The 25,233-nt window shown below is 37.1% G+C and overlaps 1 protein-coding gene and 1 pseudogene across 1 annotated transcript in view; both read right to left on the bottom strand.

Annotated features, from left to right (window-relative positions):
- Positions 1-25,233, bottom strand: part of LOC114040841 (stimulated by retinoic acid gene 6 protein-like) — a 161,601-nt gene that overhangs the window by 72,698 nt on the left and 63,670 nt on the right. The window contains exons 10-13 of the mRNA XM_027859044.1: positions 20,416-20,569; positions 14,038-14,113; positions 3,162-3,243; positions 556-604 (exon numbers count right to left, since the gene is read on the bottom strand). Of these exons, the coding sequence (XP_027714845.1) occupies positions 556-604; positions 3,162-3,243; positions 14,038-14,113; positions 20,416-20,569 (361 nt within the window). The remainder of the gene's footprint in view (positions 1-555; positions 605-3,161; positions 3,244-14,037; positions 14,114-20,415; positions 20,570-25,233) is intronic.
- On the bottom strand, positions 4,783-5,541 carry LOC114040842 (annotated as a pseudogene).

Raw genomic sequence — 25,233 nt, 5'->3', positions numbered from 1 at the left:
TAGATGTCCGTGATTAATGTGTGGACAAAGTAGTAGAAAGATGCTATGAACCTCAAAGGGGGAGAGGCTGAGTGATGATAGCAGATGATATCTAGAAGAGTCACAGGGAATGAGAAAATGAATAGCAGAAGTTTTTAGGGGTGGGGTGCCCTCAGAGGAAAAGACAGTTTTTAGTTAATTCAAAGAGGAAAGAATGTAAGAAAAGATACGTGATGTAGAAGTATTTATTTACAACAGAATAGCAGTTCCAAAGAACATGGGAGAAAAGGTAAGTAGCAGTGGGGAGAGGGATGGATAGGGCCTGGGAAGGAATAAGACTGAGATAGAGATAAAAGCTGGGAGAATGGGTTTGTGCTTATGAGAGTTTTGAATAACAAGATTTGAATAACAAGCAGGAGGTTAGGGAATTTTGAGAGGCATGTTATCGGTAAGGGAGCTGGAGATAGAGCTGAGTAAGTAGAATTGAATAATAGAAGACATTGTTAATCTCATTAACCTTGTTTTCAATTAGAAACAAAGCAATTTCTCATTAACATGTAAAGGTAGAGAACTTACCCCACAAAATATATGCTATTTGCCAACCTGAATATCTTGCTATGGCCACCTGAAGCAAAAGAAAAAAAACAAAACCAAAACAAACAAAAACAAAGCCATGTCAGTTTATTGCGGTAACTATTGCAAGTTATTGCAATCTAGATAACAAAATTTTCTGCAAATGTATACACAAAGAGCTTCTCTTTCAAGCAAATTATATATGAAAAAAATTTTTTTTAAGTTTCCTATGGGTTAAGGGACTGTGCTTATTTTCAAGATTACTAGGCATTTGGCAGATCTGATCATGAGTAAGGAGATTTAAAAAAAAAATGAGCCTGGGAGAAATGTGCCATCTTGGAATCAGAAGATATTTATTCAACTGCTGGTTATGTGTGACCCTGGGCAAGTCACTTAGCCTCAATTTCCCTATCTGTAAAATGGAGATGATACTTTACCTGTCTACCTCACAAGGTCATTATGAGGGTAAGTGAGAATGTATTTTAAACATTACATAAAAATAAGGTATTAGAATTAGTATGTTGTAAATTCAGGTAACTGGGTAATTCTAGAAAGAAAACCCACCCTTTGAATATCTTTACAGATTACTTAAGTAGAAATGATATTGTGGTCTTGATATTTTCATTACCTGAAAATCTTCATTAAAATTACCTCAGCAATTTATTTTCCTTTAATGTTAAAGAACTGATCTTATTATTGATAGAGAATCACTAAATGTGCAAAGTGCCATAGTTCTGAACATGTAGTTAGTCCTAAATAAATACTCATTAAATTGAATGAAACACTAAAAGGAAATCTGACTCTGTCCATATGGAATGCATGTCATGGTACTTTTTTTTTTTGAGGCAATAGGGGTTAAGTGACTTGCCCAAAGATCATGGTACTTTCTAAAAACAATTGTTAAAACAATTAAGTGACTTGCCCAAGGATCATGGTGCTTTCTAAAAACAATTCTTAAAACTTACCTCTCAATAAAAAAAAATGAAATGGATTAGTATGAATTAAGTTACATAAAATTCAGTTTATATGTGTGTGTATCTAAGTTCTTTTGATCTTCATTATTTCTTCCTTTAGCTAGAATGGCTTTTGCCTACCTCTACTAAAATCTTACCCCTCCTCCTATTTCTATTAGATGTCTCCTTCTCCTTAACTAGATGAAATCTCCTCTGAGAGCAACTGCATAGTACTTGGTACCTGTCTTATGGTGTCTTATGGCACCATTTTCTGTCTTGTATGAGTTGTTGGCATCCTTTTAGCTGCTCTACTAGATTATGAGCTCTTTGAAGGTAGGGTTATGCATCTATGCCTCCCAAAAGTGCTTAGTTTATAGTAGGCACTTTATAAATATTTGTCGAATGAATGAATGAGTCTGAGAAGATAAAGAATAACTTTCCCCTTAGTACTCAGACAATAGCAACAACATGGCCTTCCTCCCCTCTGCCACTCTTACAGATTTTCAAAGATCTAAATGCTCACCCACTTGACTCTGAACAGTGATGTAATAACGTATTCCTGATCCCACCCCTCCTCTTGCAAAATTGGAACAAATACTATAAGTGGGTTTTTTTCCCCATCACACTAATGAAAATGCTATCTTGAAGACCACTAATGATCAAATCCAATAGACTTTTCTCAATCTTAATTCTCCTATACTCTTCTCGGTAGCATTTTACACTCCAAACTCCAATAGCTTCCGTGACATTATATTTATTTGGTTCTGCTCCCTACCTTTCTTTCTCTTTTCTGGTCTCTCCTCCTTGTGGATATTATTCAAGACTCTAAATTTGACCCTTTGCTTTTCTCTCCATGTACTCCATATTTGAGGTCCTCCAATCTCAGGGCTTGGAGATCATATGGTGCATTGGGAAAAAAGCTTGATTTGAGGTCAATAGACCTGGATTCAAATACTGCCTCATTCAAAAATGCCTCTTTCTGGACACATGACTTGGGGAAGTCATTTAACCTTCATACATCTTAGTATCCTCATCTGTTGAATGGGGATGCAAATACTTGCTTTACTTGTCTCACACATTTGTTGTGAAGAAGGCAATTTATAAATTGCTATAGAAATGTGCGTTATAATGGCTTCATCTAGGTGTCCAGCTTCAAACCTCATATTTGATTATTCAGTATGTAAATCTCTAGGCCTAACCCTCCCTTGTGTCACTATGGAGCCAGGTTCTTTAGAAACAATCATCTTAGAGAACCCCTTTTATGCTTAGGTTCTTTCTACATCTGGGTACCTTCGCCCTCCCCTCCCTTTCTGCCTCCTCTTGCATGTTGTCTTCCTCCATTAAATTATAAGCTCCTTGAGGGCAGGGACCATCTTTTGCCTTTCTTTGTATCCTCAGTGCTTAGAATAATGCCTGGCATATAGTAGGATCTTAATAAATATTTATTGACTAACATCAAGCTTTCAAGTATTTCAATATCATCAAGGCTGATAATTATGTCTGTGGATCTAGGGATTTTTAGGGCATCTAGGAAATAAGATATAGCAGGTTGACGGGCCCATGTGCTTTGGTCCTTCAAGGCTGGATACTGTTTACATTTGGACCCAATAGTCTATTCAAATAAAGAATGGAGTCAAGCAACCATTAAGAACTTACCACACTATTGGAAGAGGAAGGATTGTGAAACTTCGAAGGAATGAAACTTTTCTCACCTAACCACAGCCTTTTTATATGTTTTCTAGGTGAAAGTAGAAAATTATTATTAAATGCAATTAGAAATATGGCCAGTTTTGACAAGAAAAACATGTAAAGGTAGGGAATGAACAATAAGTGATTATAGTAGTTGGTGCTTTTAGAGATGATATAGTATGATAGAAAGAGTACTAGATTCTGCCACTAACTAATTGTGAGGCTTAGGAAAATCAATTAACTTTCCTAAGCCTCTGTTCTCCCCAACCTCCAATAATAATAATAATAATAATAAGCACTTAAACAGCATTTTAAGGTATGCAAAGCATTTTACAAATATAATTTCATTAGATACTCAGAATAATCCTGGGAGCGAGGTGCTATTATTATCCCTATTTTACAAATGAGGGAACTGAGGCATAGCAAGGTTAAGTGATTTGTCCAGGCCAGTAAGTCTTTGAGGTGCAGTTTGAACTCAGATCTTCCCGATTCCAGGTCAGGCACTGTATTTACTATGCCAGTTAGCTGCCTAATCAATATTATCAGTTCCATCTCAAACGATTGCCATGAGGCTTAAAGGAGATTGCTTAACTTTATTAGTATCTTATTCCTTATATCCAACTGTCAGCATCTTTTAACCTCTGGAACAAATATGCCCAAGAATAAGAAAGTACTGAGAAGGCAGTATTCAGGATCTAGCTATTGCTGACCTTGTGACATATCATAGCTCCCCAGTCTTCGGTGTATACTGTGCCTTAGTATTTTGAACAGTTACTTGTACAGCATTCAGCACGATTCTCCCCAAAAAGACCTCACCTTATACTTTACAGGGAAAATGGAACTGTAGGGCCTAGCACAATTAGTACAGGACCATCTATAATAAGCAGTGAGTTTACTCAGATTACTTACATTTGAAGAGTACTTTGCCATTGTTAGGAAATCCTTTTATGGCTTGAAATATATGCAAGATCACCGTCATGATACTCTTAAAATCTATAAATCAGCATATGTCTCTATGTTTTTACATCGCATTTAATGCCAGTACTCAGCAGGTACTGATCCCTGTAGTAACATCTGTCACAATATCTTGCATAATTTTAGCATGTGCTTGACAGATACTTAGGCTGAAAAGTAGAGGGGTTGTTTTGTTTTGTTCTATCTAATCAAATGCTTTAAAAATAAGGGATGTATGTCTTCTGTAATATCACAGACATTTCTGCATATCCAGATGCTGAAACAAGAACAAAACTCAGTGTACACAGTGGCATCTAATATGTCAACATATACTGACTGAAAAGAAAGTGATGCTTTTATATAATAATGAGGGGTACATGGTAGCCCGAGGCAGTTACAATGATAATGTGCCTGTTTTGCTGCTAATTGCGTGATGTCATTGGATCTAAAGACAATGATAGAATCTCTAAACTAGAAAGAAACTTATTAGTTCCACCCATACCTGAAGGATCCTTGCACAAGATATCCAACAAGTTACACTGAATACATTTGAATAATTCCATTGCTGAGTAAACTCACTATCTTCCATTTTTGTAGAGCTTTAAGTGTTAGGAGGATTTTTTTCTTTTTTTTTTCAAGTAAGTCAGTTGTTTATTTTCATTGTTAATGTTTTACACAGAACGTTCCAGTAAATATGCTGAGGGTTGCACATACATGAAGGAACAAGAGGCTCAAATAAACAGGAGGCATGATCCCCAATTTCTTCTATTTCTTCCACTCTTTCTTGTCATAGTCCCACTTAGCAGAGAACCCCTGGATGGGACCAGCCTTCATGTCCAGCATTGTCTGGGTCTGTGTGGCCACCCACTCTTCAGAGAAGGTGTGCGGGAGAGGACTATAAACACAGCGCTTCTCCCAGATGACAATTAAAGCGCTAAAGCCAATGAAGAACATTGCGACCCCACCAATAGTCTTCCATTCATTTGAGGACTGGTTCATTTTAGCACAGGTCTCATTGAATTTGATAATACAACTGGACTTTCTCTTCAGAAGACAATTTACTCCATGGTTGCTTTTCCTTCTCTTTTAAGGCCTTCTGGCAGGAAAAATGGGTCCTGACATGAGCCACACTCCGGGAGGGGATAATCATGATGATCAACATAACTTGGAAGACTATAATCTTCAGTCTTCACAACACCTGCATGTGATCGAACACATGCAGAGGTGGAAATAGACCGTCTGCCAACAAGGCCAAACACCCTGGTAGGCAACATTCTGGCCCTGCCGCCGCTGCCACCGCTGCTGCCTCCTCTCACTGCCGCCCTCCACACTGTGGCAGCCCGACACCAGAAGAGCAAAAGGATTTTTTTTTCTTCATATCCAACGTAAATCTGCCTCTTTGCAATTCAGTCCATTGCTCCTAGTTCTCCCCTCTGGGGAAAAACAGAAAATTTAAAACTCTCTTCCGTGTGAAATACCTTCAAATATTTGAAGGCATGTCTCATATTCTTTGAGTCTTCTTTTCTCTTGAATGAATATTCCCAATTTCTTCAATTGATTCTTGTATTATATGGTTTCAGCTTGCTTCACCATTGTGCTCATAGTCCTCTGGATGATTTCTAGCTTGTAAGTTTCCAAATCTTCCCAAAATGTGGCACCAAGAACTGAGCATGATACTGCAGAAGTGATCTGACCAAGGCAGAGTCCAGCAGGATTGTAAACCTTCTTATTCTAGATAATATGGGTCTATGAATGTAGTTTGAAATTGTACTAGATTTTTTGACGGCAACATCACTCTGTTTCATATTGAATTTGCAATCTACTGAAACCCCTATTCACTCAATTATTATTTTCATACAGATAAAGGAGTACGTACAAACACAGCCTACTAATTAGAGAGCAATTAATGGTCCTAGAGGAAGGAAACATGCTAGAGTTAAAATTGTAAAAGGTTGAGTTCAAGCTCTAATCTGCAAAGGTAAACCATCAAAATGAGTTCACAGAAGTAACTAGTACCAAGGTGTAGGCAAAGCTTTGTTGAAAAGTCTGGAGCAGCTGATCCTTCTAAAACTGGTGGGATAAGTAATCTCCATTGAGTAAGTTGGGAAAGCGTCATAGAGTGTGAAGCACAAGGTACTGACAAATGCATTGACCTCATTCAAAATCTTAACCTGAGTTCCTTTAGGTGGATGGCCTGCTAGCCAACAGTCCAACTCCTTCCACACCTCACCCCCAGATACACACCCTGCTGCATCTTTACCAGTGTGGGCCTGATTACTATATCTCTCCTTCAAATGCTTCTCCAGGTCTGAAGACCATAGAATGGTGGGATAATATTGATCGAAGTTCTTCATCTACTCAAGGACATACACATTAGGCACTGATGCCATATTTTCTACTCAGGCATATAATTCTGCCGATCTTTCAACTACTAGAGATAGTAAGTCCAATTCCTAGAGGCTACCTGAGTCCAGGATCTCAGAGACAACATCTTATTTGTGTGCATTTAGTTGAGAGTGACTGAAAACTTGTTGGATATAGTCCAGGGTTAAAGGGCAGCTATGGAAAGAAGAGAACAATCTTAGCCAGTAGGCCATTTTGTTCAACCTCTATATGATTTGGAAGAGACCTATTCCTGACATGATTTTTATTCCTTCCTAATTGATTCTTTCTTTTTTTGGTATGTTTTTGTTTTTGTTTTTCCATTAAATTTTATTTCTTTAACTATTTCCCAATTATATGTAAAAATATTAGCATTCATTTAAAAAAATTTTGAGTTTCAAAATTTCTCCTTCCCTCCTGGTCTCCCCACTCTTTGAGAAAGCAAGCAATTTGATATCAGTTGTACATGTGAAGTCATGCAAAACATTTCCATATTAGCCATGTTGCAAAAGAAAACACAAACAAAAAAAGGATAAAGACTAAGTTTAAAAAGTGTGCTTCAATCTTCACTCAGAGTTCATCAGTTCTCTCTCTCCAGAGATGGATAATATTTTTCATCATGGATCCTTTGGAATTGTCTTGGATCATTGTCTTGATTAGAGTAACTAAGTCTTTCAAAATTGATCATCTTTACACTATTGTACTGTGTACAATGTTCCCCTGGTTCTGCTAAGTTCACTTTGCATGAGTTCATATAAGTCTTCCAGGGTTTTTCTGAAACCATCCTGCTTGTCATTTTTTATAGCACAACAGTATTCCATCACAACATGTGCCACAGCTTGTTCAGTAATTCCCCAATTGATGGACTTTTTTCTGATTTCCAAATCTTTGCCACCACAAAAGGAGTCACTATAAATATTTTATACAAACAGGTCCTTTTCCCTTTCTTTGATGGCTTTGGGATACAGACCTAGTAGTAATATCCACCACTCTATTTCTTAACCAGTACCAGATTGTTTTGATGGTTACTGCTTTATAACATAGTTTGAAATCTGGTACTACTAGTCTGCCTTTCTTTATATTTTTTTTCATTGATTCCCTTGACATTCTTCTTGACTCTTTGTTCTTCCAGATGAATTTTATTATTATTTTTCTAGCTCTGTAAAATAATTATTTGAAGGGCAGCTAGTGGCACAGTGGATAGAGCACTGGCCCTGGAGTCAGGAGGACCTGAGTTGAAATCTGGCCTCAGACGCTTGACACTTACTAGCTGTGTGACCCTGGATAAGTCACTTAACTCCATTGCCTAGCCAAAAAAAAAATAATTATTTGGTATAATTGGCATGATGCTGAATAAAATAAATTAACTTAGGTAGAACTATTATTTTCATTATACTGGCTTAGCCTATCCATGAACATTAATTTTTCTCCAATTGTTTAACTCTGTCTTTATTTGTAAGAAAAGTGTTTTGTAATTGCATCTCTGAGTTTGTCTTGGTAGGCAGACTCCAAAGTATTTTGTATTATCTGCAGTTATTTTCAATAGAATTTCTCTTTCTACCTCTTTCTGCTGGGTTTTGTTGGTAGTGTATATGCTGATGATTTATGTGGGTTTATTTTATATTCTGTAACTTTGCTAAAGTTGTTAATTGTTTCAACTAATTTTTTAGTTGATTCTCTAGGGTTCTCTAAGTATAATGTCATATAATCTACAAAGAGTCACAGTTTTGTTTTCTAATTGCTTATTTTTACTCCTTGAATTTCTTTTTGTCCTATTGCTATAGCTAACATTTCTAGTACAATATTGAATAATAGTCATGATAATGGACATCCTTGCTTCACCTCTGATCTTATTGGGAAGACTTTTAGTTTATCCCTATTTACAGACAATGTTTGCTCTTGATTTTAGATTGATACTACTTATCATTTTAAGAAAAATGCCATTTATTCCCATTCTTCCTAGTGTTTTTAATAAGAATGAGTGTTATATTTTGTCGAAGGCTTTTTCTGCATGTATTGTGATAATTATATGATTTTTTGTTCTTGTTATTAATATATGCTGATAGTTTTCCTCATATTGAACCAGTTCTGTATTCCTGGTATAACTCTTGCCTGGTCATAGTGCTATGATCTTTATGATATAATTGCTGTAATCAATCTCCTTGATGTATTTTATTTAAAATTTTTGCATTGATATTAATTAAGGAAATTTATCTATAGTTTTCTTTCTCTGGTTTTGCTCTCCTTGGTATCAAAATCATATGTGTCATAAAAGGAATTTGGCAGAACTCCTTCTTTACCTATTTTTTCAAGTAGTTTATATTATATTGGTAAATGTTTGGTAGAATTCACTGAGGAGTCAGTTACGAGGGATCAGGGGCCCTGGTCACAGTTCCAAGGTTCCAAAAGAGCTTAGCACTTGTGGCTACAGGGAATGAAGGGCCTTTCCTGGGTAAAGAGCAGAAGGCAGACCAAGAGAGCAGTGACAACACCTCTCCCAGGATAATCCCACCCTGGAAGCACCAAAAACTTGCAGATCCACAGAATTAGCTCTGAAAACTCAACACAAAATAACATGAAGCTTGGGACAGTGCCTTCTTACCCCGAGAGGAGCAGAGCCCAACTTTAACATAAAATTTAAAGTCAAGAAATAGGCTGGAAAAATGAACAAACAACAAAAAGGGAATTTGACCTTAAATCACTACTACAATGTGGCAGGGAAAACTAAGACGTAAACTCAGAAAAAGAAAGCAATGTGAAAACAGCTATAACCACAGCCTCAAAGAAAAATGCTAATTGGACCCATGAATTCCTGGAAGAAATAAGAGTGGCTGGGGAAGAACAGATTAAAGGAGGCAGTGGTTAGAAGCAAAATAGACTTTTGAGGAGGGACAGGGAAATATACAGTTAGTAATCATAACTCTGAATGGGATGAGCTCACCCATAAAACAGAAGCAGCAGAATGGATTAGGAACCAAATCTAACAATATATTGTTTACAAGAGACACATTTGAAACATAAACACACACACAAACTTAAGATAAAGAGCTGCAACAGAATCTAAAGTGCTTCAACTGAACTTTAAAAAAAAAAGGCAGAGGTGGCAGTCATCATCTCAAACAAAGCAAAAATAAAAATAGACTTAATTAAAAAAGATAATCAGGGAAGATACATTTTGCTCAAAGGTACCATAGACAATGAAGTAATATAATTTTTACAGAAAGTTTCTCTGATAAAGGCCTCATTGCTCAAATATATACTGAGTATAGAACTGAGTCAAATTTATAAAAATATGAGCATTCCCTAATTGATGAATGGTCAAAGGATATAGGCAGTTTTCAGAAGAAGAAATCAAAATTATCTCTAGTCATATAAAAGTGCTCTAAATCACAACTGATTAGAGAAAGGCAAATTAAAACAATTCTGAGGCACCACCTCACACATATCAGAAATGACAAATATCGGAGGGGCTAATGAATTGTTGATGGAGTAGTGAGCTTGTCCAACTGTTCTGGAGAACAATTTGGAACTAGACCCAAAGGGCTATAAAATGATGTATACCTTTGACCTGGCAATACCACTGCTAGGTTTGTACCCCAAAGAGATCAGGGAAAAGGACCTATATGTACAAAAATATTTATAGTGTAATAATATAGCTCTTTTGATGGAGGCAAAGATTTGGAAATAGAAGGGATGCTTATCAGTTGAAAAATAGCTGAACAAGTTATGGCATATGATTGTGATGGAATCCTCTTGTGCTATGGGAAATGACAAGAGGGTTTCAGAAAAACAGGACAAGACCTATATGAACTGATGAAAAGTGAACTGAGATGAACCAGGAAATCATTGTGCATAGTAACAGCAATGTCGTAATGATGATCAGCTATGAAAGACTTGACTACTCTGATCAATACAATGATCCAAGACTATTCTGAAGGACTCATGATGAAAAAATGCTATCCACTTCCAGACAGAGAACTGATGAAGTTTGAGTGCAAATTGAAGTATAATTTTCTCACTTTCTTAACTTTTCTTCCTTCTCTTTTTTGGAAATATGACTAATATGGAAATATGTTTTGCATGACTTCACATGTATAATTGATATCATATTTCTTGCCTTCTACATATATATATATATATATATACAGAGAGAGAGAGAGAGAGAATTTGGAACTCAAAATTTAAAAAGAAATAAATATTCAAAATAAAAATTAAAAACAATAATCTATGTTTCCATGGCCCTTTATTAAATGTGGTTTTTAATACATGATGGTCTGAAGAGTTTGTTTAATATTTCTGCTTTTCTGCATTTGGTTGTGAGGTTTTTATGCCCTAAAACATAGTCAGTTTTTGTGAAGGTGCCATGTACAACTGAGAAAAAAGTATATGCCTTTCTATTCCCATTCAGTTTTCTCCAGAGGTCTGTTATATGTAACTTTTCTAAAATTTTATTCATCACCTTGACTTCTTTCTTATTTATTTTATGGTTGGATTTGTCTGGCTTTGAGAGGGAAAAGTTTCCTTGCTTATCCCTTTTAATTAGGTCTGGTTTTGCATTTGCTTTTCTGAGATCATGATAGCTACTCCTGACTTTTTTATGTCAGCTGAAGCATAATAGATTCTGCTCCAGCCTCTTATTTTAGCTCTTTGTGTGTCTATCTGTTCTGTGTGTTTCTCTTAAACAACCTATTTTTAGATTCTGCTTCCTAATCTATTCTGCTATCTACTTTCATTTTGTGGGTGAGTTCATCTTACTCACATTCACAATGATGATTGCTAGCTCTGCATTTCCCTCAATCCTGTTTTCTTCTGTTCGTCCTTTTCTCTTTCTTTTTGTCCTGTCCCTCCTCTAAAGTCTGTTTTGCTTCTGATCACTGCCTTCTTTTATCTATTCTCCCTTTTATCACCCCCCCACACCTTCTCTTATCCCCTTCCCCTCCTACTTCCCTGTTGGGTAAGATAGATTTCTACTTCCAATTGTGTGTGTATATACACACACACATTTTACATATGCGTGTACATATATACATACATACATATACATATACATATACATATATTTCCCCCTCTTTGAACCAATTTAGATGTGAGTGAAGTTCAAGCATTGCCTGTCCCCCCCATTTACCCTTCCACTATAAAAGCTCTTTTTCACCTCTTTTATGTGAAATAATTTTATACATTCTTTCTCTCCCTTCCCCCTTATCCCAGGGCATCCCTCTTTCCCACCTATCTATTTTTTTACTTTATCCCAACATAATCAAATCACTCCCATACCTTTTTTTCTATGTAGAATCCTTCCAACTGCCCTAATAATGATGAAGTTCTTAGAAGTTACATGTATCATCCTCCCACCTTATTGAGTCCCTTATGATTTCTCTTTCCTATTGGCCTTTTAATGCTTCTCTTGAGTCTTATATTTGAAAGTCAAATTTTCTATCCCACTCTGGTCTCCTCATCAGGAATCCTGAAAGTCCTCTATTTCATTAAATATCAATCCCCCCCCCCCCAAAGGATTATACTTAGTTTTGTTGGGTAGGCTATTCTTGATTATAGTCCTAGCTACTTGGTCTTCCAAAAATATTATATTCCAAGCCCTATGTTCTTTTAATGTGGAAACTGCTAAATCTTGTGTGATCCTGATTGTGACCCTATGGTATTTGAATGATTTCTTCATGGCTGCTTGAAGTATTTTCTCTTTGATCTAGGAGCTATAATTTGGCTATAATATTTGTAGGAGTTTTCATCTCTTTCAGGTAGTGATTGGCTAATTCTTTCCATTTCTATTTTACTGTTTATTTCACTTAATTATTAAGTTACTATATTACTATATACATAATATATACATTATATATTATATCATTACTATTAATTTCTATTTATTCTAGGATATTGGGCAGTTTTCCTTGATAATTTCTTGAAATACAATGTCTTGGCTCTTTCTTTGATCATGGCTTTCAGGCAGGCCAATAATTCTTATGCTGCTTCTCTTTGATGTGTTTTATAGGTTTACATATTGTTTTTCTCCAATGAGATATTCATATTTTCTTCTATTTTTTCTTCTTTTGACTTTGTTTTATTGTTTATTGATGTCTCATGAATTCATTAGCTTCCACTTGCCTGAAACTAATTTTTAAGGAATTTTTTCATCAGTGAGATTTTGTACTTCTTTTTCTGTTAGGCCAATTCTGTTATTTAAGGTATTATTTTCTTCATTATCTTCTTCTGAATTTGTGTTTTGGTCTTCCCTGTCACTATAGTAGCCTTTTATGGTCAAGTTCTTCTTTTTTTGTTTGCTCATTTTCCCATCTTATTTCTTGATTATGAACTTTATGTTAATGTTGGGCTCTGTTGCCAGTGTGGGAGGGGAAGAGGCATTGTTTTAAGCTTCAGGCTTTTTCACATTGTTGTTTTCAGAACTAGTTCTGGGGGTTTAGAAGTTTTAAGTGACTCCAAGGTGGTATGATCTAGGTTGGGGTGGGGAACCTTCAGCTTTAAGGACACATGTGGCCCTCTAGGTCCTCAAGTATGGCCCTTTGACTGAATCCAAACTTCACAGAACAAATCCCCTGAATAAAATGATTTGTTATGTAAAACTTAGACTCAATCAAAAGGCCACACCCAAGGACCTAGAAGACCACGGGTTCCCCACCCCTGATCTAGGTAGAGATATGATCACTACTCTCTTGGTCTGTCTCCAGGAAGGGCTACTGATCTCTTGGGACTGAAAGTGATATTGTTGTGAAGATCAAATGAAATAATATTTGTAAAATGCTTAGCACAGTGCCTGGCATATAGTAGGTGCTATATAAATGTTTATTCTCTTCTCCTCACTCTTATTGCCCTTTGCTCCCATCCTGTACACACAGAAACACACACACACACACACACACACACACATATACACACACACACACGTGGGGTGTGTGTAGAACTAAATAGTAAGATCTAGGTCTTGGTTATTGTAGACAAGACCTAAATGAGCTCCCCAGTTTGGTAATTTTTGAAGGCTTCAGGTTGAATTTTATTTATTTTTCAGTTTGTAAATATGCAAGTTCCTGCTGGGATACTGATCTTTTTCTGTGTCTACACTCTCTTGGTAATATTATCAACTCTCACGGACTCAATGATCTCGACTTGGAGGACTCCTAGTTGCAGCCCGCATTTCTCTCCTGAACGCCTGTCCCGCATCACCAATAGCCTGCTGGACAATCAGAGCGCCCCACAGACATCTCAACTCTTTTTTTTCTTGGTTCACAGGTTCCTCTTTTACTCTTTCATTATCACTAAAACTCTGAGCAGATACTGCTCTAACTAATCAGTGGTAACTTTTACTTAAGAGTTGATATTTCCCTTTGACCTGTCTAGATTTCATTTTTTTCTACTTGAATGGGTTTATGAATGTCATGGCTTAGAATATAAAAGAGAGTGAGTTAACAATGTTTGTTGACTATGCTGGAGCACAGGGGAGGGGTATTGGATGGCACATTGACTCATTCAATATTCTTACCTGTAGCAGGCTAAAATGTGAAATAAATAGCTTATACAAGTGAGGGAGGCAGAAAAAATGGTCAGCATCCAAACGCCTGTAATAACAACAAAAAAGGCATCTTAATGTTTTCTCTTTACCACACAATACCTACTTCAAATACTCAGACAGCTCCTTAAAACCCAATTCTCTGTACCACATACCACACTACTCTGTGCCTTATGTATGAGAAAGAATTGGAGAGAATCTATTTTGATTCCTATGGCATGAATTATTATTTTCAGGTAGTAAGTAAATTTTTTGCTGGAGTCTTTTGGGTTGCCCCCTCTATATTCTCTCTCTAGCCATAGTTATTTTTAATCCTTCCTTCTCTCCTAACATTTTCATGCTAAAATAAGAAGAGAGGAGAAAATATTTTGAAAAGCTAAACTGTCATGTACTGATTTGGCAACATTCATTAATCTTTAAGATTCTTATCTTAATTTATTAAAGAAGGATGACTTCCAACATTTCATAGCAAACAGAGCAATATGGCATCATTGGGGCACCGGACTTGAAGTCAGAGGACCTGAGTTCACATCCTAAGTCTCCTTTTATTAGCCCTGTGAAAATGAACAATCCACTGAGCTTCTCTGGACCTCAATTTACTCAGCTGTTAATTGAGCTGGTCAGACTAGGTGATCTCTAAGACTCCTATCAACTCTAAAACATATGATTGATTTGCTGATCCTTCCTGTTCTAACATTTTATGAGTTTATAACTAGAATTGATAATTCATAACATTTTCTTTTTGATTGAGGAAGGGGAGAAGACTTCAGTGCTTAAAGTGAAAGACTAGGCCAAATTAAGTTGTGTCAGTTAATTGAGAGAGAGAAGGAAAATAGAAGGAAGGTGATTAAGTGCTGGTTTTTATTTTTAGGATTTCCTTTTCTTGCAAATTTCAATCTGAGGAGTTATGTACCTTTGTCACAGGAACTTTTAAAGCTAAAGTTTATTCTCTCCCACAAAATTGGAAATAGATTTAGATTTCTTGGATTCTCTCTAGACTGGGATTCTCTGATCAAGCAAAATAAGGAGACAGACAAGGAAGGAAAGGGATGAAAAAGAGGATGTGTTGGTAAATGTTCAACAACCGAGATCACTGGCGGGGGCAGGGAGGGGGATCTTTAAAGTTTAATCTGTATTAATAACACTTTCTTAAGTCTCAGTAGTCAACAAAACAAAGCCTGATTTGTAGCCATTGCCAATTTCTGAGGTGTAAATTCTAACCCTGAAAATTTATTGATGGGTCTCCCAAGCAGGTTAGAGCTGGCTTCAGCACACTCCTGGATGAAAAGCATGTGGCCAAGAGCAGAGGAATGAGTAAATACCTAGCTCTCATCTCTTCCCATCTCATTCGATGTCTGACAACCCAAGTGTGTTTCATTTAAAGCTCCTTGTAGGACAGCTATTTTGATGCAGAAGAAGGTGGGAGTAGTTAAAATTTCTTGATCATCCTTTCCTTGGTGTAGTGGAAAGAATGGGAGCCTGGCAGCTGTGTTCTAGCCCCAGTTCTGTTACTAACTTGCTATGTGGCCTTGGGGCAGGTCACCTCACCTTTCTAGGCCTTTCAGTAAAATAAAGGGACTGGACTAGATCAAAGGTTTTCAACTTGGGGTCAAGGGAATCTATGGTTAGATTTCAAAGAGCCCATGAATTCAGATGGGAAAAAGTTATGTCTTTAATTTCTCTAACCTCTAAATGAAATGTAACATTTTCTTTAATTATTTAAAAACATCATTCTTAGATGGGGTCCATAGGCTTCATCAGTCTGCCAAAGGGGTCCCCCATGATACAAAAAAAGGTTAAGAACCTTTGGACTAGATGATCTCTAAGGTGGCTTTCAGTTCAAACATTCTTTGATTCTTCTCTATTAAACAAGTAGGTTAGAGGGATATCATAAATATCCTAACTAAGGCATTTGACAAGTCTCATAACATCCTTGTGGAAAAGATGGAAAGATGAAGGCTAGAAGAGAGTACAGTTTTAGGTGGATTCCCAAAAATGGCTGCACCCAAAGAGTAGTGATCAAAGATTAATAACAACCTGGAGTGAGTTTCTTCAGTGATTTAAAACTCATCAGGACATATCGATAGAGTGCTGGATTTGGGGTGAGAAAGACCTGGATTCAAATCCTATTTCTCATTTAGCCTATCTGAGCCTCAGGCAATTCTCTAATACCTATTTACTAAATTATATGTGGGTTGTGCTCCACCAACAAAATCACAGATTCTTGACATATTATTGCATCAATGACTCTGACGAAAACATAGATGACATGAAGATGGAAGGTATGGCTAATGCTAGGTGACAGTCAAGGGTCCACAAAGATCTTGATAGGCAGGGATGATGGGCAGAATTGATTGTAATAAAATGAAATTGAATAGAGAGAAACGTGAAGTCCTAGACTTTGGTTCATAAAGTCAAGTGCATTAGTATGGGGTGTAAGAAGCATGACTAGACTAGAATTCCTATTTTTAAAAAGATTTTGGGGTTTCAGTGGACTACAAGCTTAATTTCAGTTAACAGTGTAATATGGCAGGCATGTGATCTTGGGGTAATGTGATCTTAGGCCGCATTGATCTATCTGTCTGTCTGTCTATCTATTTGTGTGTTTGTCTGTCTATCTATGAAAATGATAATTTTGTTGTGTTCTGATCTGGGTAGACTCCATTTAGAATTCAGCGCTCAGTTCTGGCTATAGCAAAGACATTGGCAAGTTAGAACATATTCACAAGAGGAAGACTCAAATGATGCAACAACAACAACAATATACTAGCATTTACACAGTATTTGAAAGTTTGCAAAGCTCTTTACAAACATTACCTAATTTAGACTTCAAAACTACCCTAGGAGGTAGGTGCTATTATTATCTCTATCTTTCAGATGAGGAAACTGAGACACAAAGAGTTTAAATGACTTGTCTAGGATCATACAGCTAGACAGTATCTGAGGCTGAATTTGAACTCAGGTTTTCCTGCCTTTAGGGCCAGAATTCTATCCACTTTGCCACTGAGCCATCTGATAGTTGTGTCTGACTCTTTATGACCCCATTTTGGGGTTTCCTTGGCAAAGATACTGGAATGGTCTGCCATTTCCTTTTCCAGATCATTTTACAGATGAGGAAACTGAAGCCAACAGGGTTAAGTGACTTGCCCAGGGTCATACAGCTGGTAAGTGTCTGTGGCTGCATTTGAACTCAGGGAGAGGAGTCTTCTTGACTCCAAAGCTGGTGCTCTCTCTACTGTTCCACCTAGTTTCCCCATAGAAGAATAGACTGAAGGAAATGAAGCTGTATTTGAAAAATTATAAGAAAGACAGATTAGACCTGTTCTGCTTGGCCCAAGAGGACAGACTTTGGAGCAAAGGTTGGAAGTTTCAGAGAGGTAGGTTTAGGCTCAGCACAAATAAAGAAATAAGCAAACAAACAAACAAATGCTGGAAGAGTCCACAAATGGAATGAGCTGCCTTAGGAGCCAGCACTTTTCCTATTTCTAGAGATCTCCAAGCATAAGTTGGATGACTGACCACTCATTGAAGATGCTATGGTGGATGGACTAGATCACCTGTTGTTGGATCAATCTACGATCAATTAATAGGGATAAATATAAAGTCCTATACTTTAGTTAAAAAAAAATGAACTATGGCAAGCTCCCAGTTAGTATGTATAATGAATCCTCCAGATGTGTTTGCATTATTTGAATTCATGCTACTTATTTGCATTGGGTTGGAACTAACTATCCTATTTTGCATAATTGTAACTTTAAATAGTGTAAAGTAGAATACATGCAACCACTTCAGAGGATGCATTATTCATATAATTGGGACCATCTTTATACAACTTGAGGAACACAGGTATGCTGAGAAATATTTAACAAATAGCTCTCCAGGGGAGGGTATGTCTGTACACAGGATTTACTTTTAAGTTTTATATATATTATTAATATTTTTCCATGACTTTCTTAAGTCTAGAATAATTAATCAATAAAATAATAAACCAAAACCCAGTTTGTAGCATTTGCCTATGTCCAAGGTATAAATGCTCACACTGGAAATTTAGAAATCAACTTTTGCATCCATTATAAGCTGGTCCCTGCACACTCTTGGTATACATGTACAGACAACAGTTTATGTGAAAAAGATAGATTTTTGTCAACTGTCAGCTCAGTTTATCAACAGTTATAACATATAAGACCAACAAATATAGCAAATATCTTAGGCTGCAGAGTGTCTACAACACTTGATGGCGTTATCAAAACAAAACAAAACAAAAACCTTCAAGCTATCATCCTCTATCTCTTTTTCCATCTCAGCTAAACTCCTAGAAAAAGTTTTCTACATTCACTGCCTCCCCTCCCTTTCCTCTCATTTACTTCTCAATTCTTCACAATCAGTCTTCCAAATGATAATCATTTTATGTAAAACTACTCTCCTCGAAGTTCCCAACAAACAGTCCTCATCCTACATGGACCATACTCTTCCTCAGGTTATTCTGTCCGCTATGGATTTTCATGATATCTCCCAGTTGTCCTCCTTATCCATCTAACCAATCCTTTTCAGTCTCCTTTGCTGTTTTAAATCAGAGATCAGCAAACTACAGCCCATGGACCACATCCAGCCTACCTCCTGTTTTGGTATAGCCCACATGCTAAGAATAGTTTACATATATATATATATATGTACATATGTTGGGGTTAAGTGACTTGCCCAGGGTCACACATCTAGTAAGTGTCAAGTGTTTGGTCTGAGGCCGGATTTGAACTCAGGTCCTCCTGACTTCAGGGCCGGGGCTCTATCCACTGTGCCACCTAGCAGCCTCAATAGTTTTTTATATTAAAAAATTTTTTTACTGTATCTAAATAAAACTCAAACATAAACTTCTGAGACACCGTGATATAGTAAGGAGAGAACACTTGTACTTACAAATTTGAGCTCTAACACTACTGTTAACCTTCAGCAAGTCATTTCACTTATCTATGACTCAGATTCCTTGCCTGTAAAGAAGTTGGACTGGATGATCTCAAAGATTCCTTCCACCTCTGATAGTTTATGTCTCATCTTATGTCTTAATGCTTCTTGAATCATATGATGGTGAGATCATTTACATCAGTTATTTTGTGTCTCAACCCCTTTCTGCGAGATGCCCATTTCCATGATTTAGGATCATCAGATTTAGAGATGAAAGGAACCTTAGAGTAAATCTCGTCCAGTCCTTTCACTTCACAGGTGAGAAGACAGAGGCCCAAAGAGATGGCAGAAGTTGGCCAAGGTCCTAGGGCTAGAAAGTAGCAGAAGTGGGATTCAAATCTATGTCCTCTAAACCTGGGGCTCCCTCTGCTATACCATGCTGACCTGTTGCTTGGACTCCTCAGTCTGGGAACACTATTACCAACACTTCAACCAGAAGGAGCTTATGACAGAAAACTAGTTTTTAACATTAATTGTGGAGTTATGAAATGACATTAACTGAAAATTCATAAGTTTACAAACCTCTTACAGAATCACCCTATTAAGTTTTCATGTATTTTAATTCATTAATAAATGGCTACATCCACTAAAATCCTACTCTATTGCTTCATGATGGTATGGAAATCATGGGTTATTCAAGGTTATTAATGCCTTGATAGTTTATACCAAATTGAAAAAGCATTGAATAAAGGACTGGTGATGGCCTATATATGTTAGTCATCAAAGGATTTTAATTTTGGAGAGGCTCCTTGTTAAAAGGTAGGATACCTGGTGATGAATTGTCTTTGGTTACAGCAACTCATTAAGCTCACATTTAGGGCAGCTAGGTGGTGCAGTGGATAGAGCACTGGCCCTGGAGTCAGGGGGACCTGAGTTCAAATCCACCCTCAGATACTCACTAGGTGTGTGACCCTGGGCAAGTTATTTAACCCTGATTGCCTCAAAAAAAAAATAGCAAATGAGGTGTAATGAGAGGGGAAGCCTATTTGGACAAAAATCATAGATCCTTAATTATCATAAATATCTTAAGTATTAAAGAGATGATAAATAAAAGGGGAAAAGTGAAACTAAAAGGAGAAACATAAATAATAAAAAGAGAAAATGAAAAATTCTAGAATGTTTTATTCTACCATTAGTCGAGTAGAAAGTAATTTTTAAAAGATAAAATTTCTTTTTCCCCATTTCTCTAATTTCTGTTCTTCCTCAAAAGCCCTGTTTTCAGGATGGTTTTGTTTCCAAACTATTCTGTAAAAATGATTTTGTTTTATTTTGTTAGTTGGTTTAAGAGAAAGAGCCAAGCTGTAAAATAAGCTTAGAGCTGTGATTATTTCTTTTCACAGAACTGCAATCTCAGCCACCCATAGCACAATAACTGTACAGGGACTTGTTTACCTTTTGCCACGGTAATCAGCTCCTTTATTTGTAGAATAGCTGGTGTCAGTACTCCTGTATCATTAACTGAAGCAATGTAGCTCTCCAGTCCCCCCTCAAATACATCTAGCTCTTGTACAATGTATGTGTAGATGCAAAATTCAATTATAATAAACTGGGGGAGAAATAGAGGAAAGGTTTTAGAAATATTGTCATTATTCATGGCATAGCCCAACACACACAATGTCCAATGTTATTCTGAAAACTGTTTCTTTTAGGTCATTCAGGCTCTTTACCTCTTTTAAAATTCTCTCTAGTCTCAATGTGGTTCTGATTTATTTGAATGGCATTGAAAAGTAAGAAATGTTTTGTATTTCTACCATGTTAGAACATTAAATAAATATAGGTCCAGACATCCAGATGGGAACTCATTAAATTGAATCAAATTGTTATAAGTAATCCAAGGTCATATTCCCATTGGTAGATAAAAGGAAGGCTTGAGGGTGATTTTGGGGATGATGCAGGCAAAATAATAAAAATCATCTCTTTTTTACATTGTGTTCTGTTTTTTTTTCTCTGACATTACATGAACAATCCAAGCAAGAACATGGTTTTATTTTTGCCTAAACTATAATGATCATAGATTCCTACCTGTGGAAAAAGCATCAGATTGGGAATCAGTAGACTTGGGCATGGATTCTTATGCCCATTCTGCTACTAACTAGCTACGACATCTTGGTCAGTTTTCTCACCTATCACTGGCACAGAGGCCTGATCTAATTGTGATGGGAGATTTTGATTATCTAGATATCTTCTGGGACTGTCCCATCTAAAAAAAAAAAGAGAAGCTAATGACTTCTTGACTTAAAGATGATTTCAAACTTTAAAAGGTGGAAGACCTAACAACAGGAAATTCTGTACCTGAACAAATTCTCATGAATAGGGAGGAACTGGTTGTTTGAGGGTTGAAATGATGGGAACATTGAGAGGGGAGAGGGGAGATGACCATTCCATATTAGAGTCTGTGACAGGAGAGAGGAAAGCCGAACATAATCTGACAATCCCTAGATTTTGTGAAAGCTGATTTCAAATGATTCAGAAGAAAAGTGTGGACTAAAATTCTCCAGGAAAAGTCAGCAGAGGAGAAGTGGTAAAAGCCTCCATGAAATTCTGAGAACCTGAAGGGAAATAATTACAATGAGGCAATTATCTGAAAAATCAATGAAGGAAAACAAAAACAAAAACAAAACAAAACAAAAATTAGGAAAGGGGCAGCTAGGTGGTGCAGTGGATAGAGCTCTGGCCTTGGAGTCGACAGACACATGACACTTATTAGCTGTGTGACCCTGGGCAAGTCATTTAACCCTGATTGCCTCACCAAAAGGCAAAAAAAAAAAAAAATTAATGAAGAAGCCCAGAGAACTTAACAACCAATTTAGATTTTTTTTAAAAGATATGAAAGTAATTTGGAAACAAGGGTAGATAACAGAGGATGAATAATATGTGGGCTTGATATAATCCTGCAAAAATCATGTCAAGCGGTCTATAGCTGTGGAGCTGAGGCTGGTGGAGGTTGTGGGACAATACCTGACAGCAGAAAGAAGGAGGTTCAAGTACTGCATTGTTTCTGTTTTCCCTGGCAAGAAGAATGACTTTTGCTCTTGAAATGTCTGAACAAGAAAAAAAAATGGTTAACAGGAAGCTGATACCTAATCTTAGCAAGGAGCCAGTAAGACAGTATCTCATTGCCCTTGATGACTTCAAGTCACCTGTCTCAGATGAATTAACATTCCTGAGTATTGAAAGAATTGTTGGATTGATTGCTGAATGATTTTGAAAGTTTGGGGAGAATAACAAACATACTGCAGGACTAGAGAAGGGCAAGTGTCCTGATTTTCAGGAAAGAAAACAACAGAATTTGTCAATTTTGGTCTAGGGGAAAGGGGGAAGAGGGCAAGCATTTATTAAGTGCCTACTATGTGTCAGGCACTGGGCTCAGTGATTTATAAATATTATCTCATTTGATCCTCACAACAATCCTATCAGGTAAGTGCTTTTATTATCTCCATTTTACAGTTGAGCCAGTACATATTATGCAACTTTCTGAGGGTCACATAACTAGTAAGTGTCTGAAGCTGGACTTGAACTCAGGTCTTTTTTTTATTTAAAAATTTTTTAAGCAGTTGGGGTTAAGTGACTTGCCCAGGGTCACACAGCTAGTAAGTGTCACGTGTTTAGTCTGAGGCTGTATTTGAACTCAGGTTCTCCTGACTTCAGGGCCAGTACTCTATCCACTGGACCACCTAGCTGCCTCAGAACTCAGATCTTCTTGACTCTAGGCCCATCATTTTATCCACTGCATGACCTAGATTACCTAGCAGTCTAGACTTACATTCCTGGTAAAATTTCTCCTGCCCCATCCAGAGGATGCTTCTGGCAGATGAATTAGTTCTAGCATTTGTGCAATGAAGGGCGTTTTAAAATTTAGGTAGAAATCCTGAGGATGCGAAGTATGGGTTGGTATGGGTTTTTAGAGAATCTTCTTTGGCAATTCAATTCAATAAACATTTATTAAAAACCTACTATATATAAGACATTGAAGATGCAAAGATGAAAATGAAACTTCTTAACTTTAAGGGTCCTTTAAGAAACACAAGTTGTACTAGTAAGTAAATACAAGAGTAATTAGATATTGGATAAAACACTAATGAGTGGAGGCATCAGGAAACTCTTCATTGTAGGAATTGACACCTGAGCTAAACATTGAAGGAAACTAGGGATCCTAAGAAATGAAGGTAGTGAAGGAGTACATTCCAGGAATGAGAGAAGTTCCAGAGATTGGAAATAGAATGTTGAGTTTGGGAATAACTAGTATGCCATTTTGGCTAAAGCACAGAGTAATGTAAGTAAAGTAAGATGAAGTGCCTGGAATTGTAGATGGGATCCAGGTTATGAAATACTTTAAATACCAGACTGAGAAGTTTGTATTTTATGCAGTAGGGAGGAAGTGAAGATTCTGGAGCAGAGGAGCATCATGGTCAAACATGAATCTTAGGAATGCTTATTTGGTAGCTCCATCAAAGATGGATTGGAGAAGAGAGACTGAAAGCAGGGAGACTAATAAAGAGGCTATCAAAACAGTTGAGGTGAAAGATGAGAGAAGGAACTAGGGTAGTGACTCTGTGAAGGGAACAGATGGAAGAGATTTTTGTGAAGTTAGAATCTACAAGACTTGGCAATTGGCTGGGAATAAGGGGATTGGGGCAAGGGAGAGGTAAGTCAAGGATGACTCTGATGTGAATTTGGATGACTTGGAGTGGTGTCTTTACCAGAAACTGGGAAGTTTGGAAGAGGGATAGAATAAAGGGAAGGAAGAATGAGTTCCATTTTGTACCAATTAAGTTTGAGATGTTGTTAGAACAGCCAAGTGGAAGCAAGTAGTCAGGTGATATGGGCCTAGAGAAAGATCATGGATGATTTGGAAGCCATCTGCATAGAGATAACAATTATACTGTTGTAAGCTAATGAAGTCACCAAGAGAGTATATAGAGAGAAGAGGTTTCAGAACAGAATCTTGGGGGACATATATGCTAAATAGGTAGGAGCTGGGTAATGATTCAGGAAAAGTGACTGAGATGTAGTGGTCTTAGTAGGGGTTTTAGTATCCAGAAAAGGAAGTGGTGATTACTAAGAGCCAGATTGCATCCTCTACAACAAGTTATGCCATACTAGCCTCATTTTGACAAGGTTACTAGATGGGCAGATAAAAGAATACTGTAGATAGAACATAACTGGATTTTGGAAAAGTGTCTGACAAAATCTCATATACTTTCCTTAAGAACATGGTGGAAAGATATGGGTTAGATGATAATGGTATTAGATGGATTAATATAGGCTCATAGATTTAGACCTAGAAGGAACTTTTGAGATCATCTAGTCAATTCCCTCATTTTGCAAGTACTTACTGAAAGCAAGTGGCCTAGCTACAATTCGAACCCAAATTCTCCAAGTACTTCCATCTCTCTTTCCTCTTTTCTACGTACCCTGCTTCCCACAAAGAATGGTTTGAATGTTTGGACCAAACAATAGTAATCAGTGTCAACTTAGAGAGAGATGTCTAGTGGAGTACCCCAGGGCTTTTTCTTTGCCTGCATTCTGCTGAGCATTTTTATCAGAGTTAGATGAAGGCAATGAGGGTGTGTTGATTAAATAGAAACCTAAGGGAGATTGCTAACATTTCGGGTAGCAGAGTCCAAAATGATATCTATAGGCTAGAAGGATGGACTGTATCTAAGAAAGAATAAATGAAAAACAATTTAGTAAGTGCTTACGATGTATGTGCCAAGCATTGTGCTACCTACATGAGATACAAATACAAAACTGAGACAGTCTGTGCCTCCAAAGAGCTTGCATTCTAATAGGGGGAGACAACTCATAGAGGGGAGAGGTGGCCAGAGAGGGTGTTTTAGGCTGGGAAATCATAGGGTTGGATATTGGAGCCATAGGAATGATACACCCTTTCAAGTAACAAGAGCAGTAGTAAATAAGTAAGCAGGAAAGAGAGTGTATGCATAGAAGCAGCAGGCAAGAAAATGACAAAGGAGACGTGTGACTTTATGCGTACACACTCAGTGAGTCAAGACAACAAATTTTCCTAGGGTGGAAGTTTCTAAGATGAATGTATTAAGTTCCACAGGGCATTATATCTGGAGCCAGAGGTCATGTGATCAGGTGAGTGTAGTACCACTGAAAGGGCAGATGGAAAGAAAATGGCCAAGATGTGAAGCATGGCTGAGGCCCGATGGATGTAATGGCACATGAGAGTTTGCACTCATGTAC

Source organism: Vombatus ursinus, unplaced genomic scaffold (assembly GCF_900497805.2).
Source record: "Vombatus ursinus unplaced genomic scaffold, bare-nosed wombat genome assembly UNPS02014158.1, whole genome shotgun sequence".
Taxonomy (NCBI): domain Eukaryota; kingdom Metazoa; phylum Chordata; class Mammalia; order Diprotodontia; family Vombatidae; genus Vombatus; species Vombatus ursinus.
The sequence above is the reverse complement of the archived record's forward strand: the minus strand, read 5'-3'. Positions and strand labels throughout refer to the sequence as shown.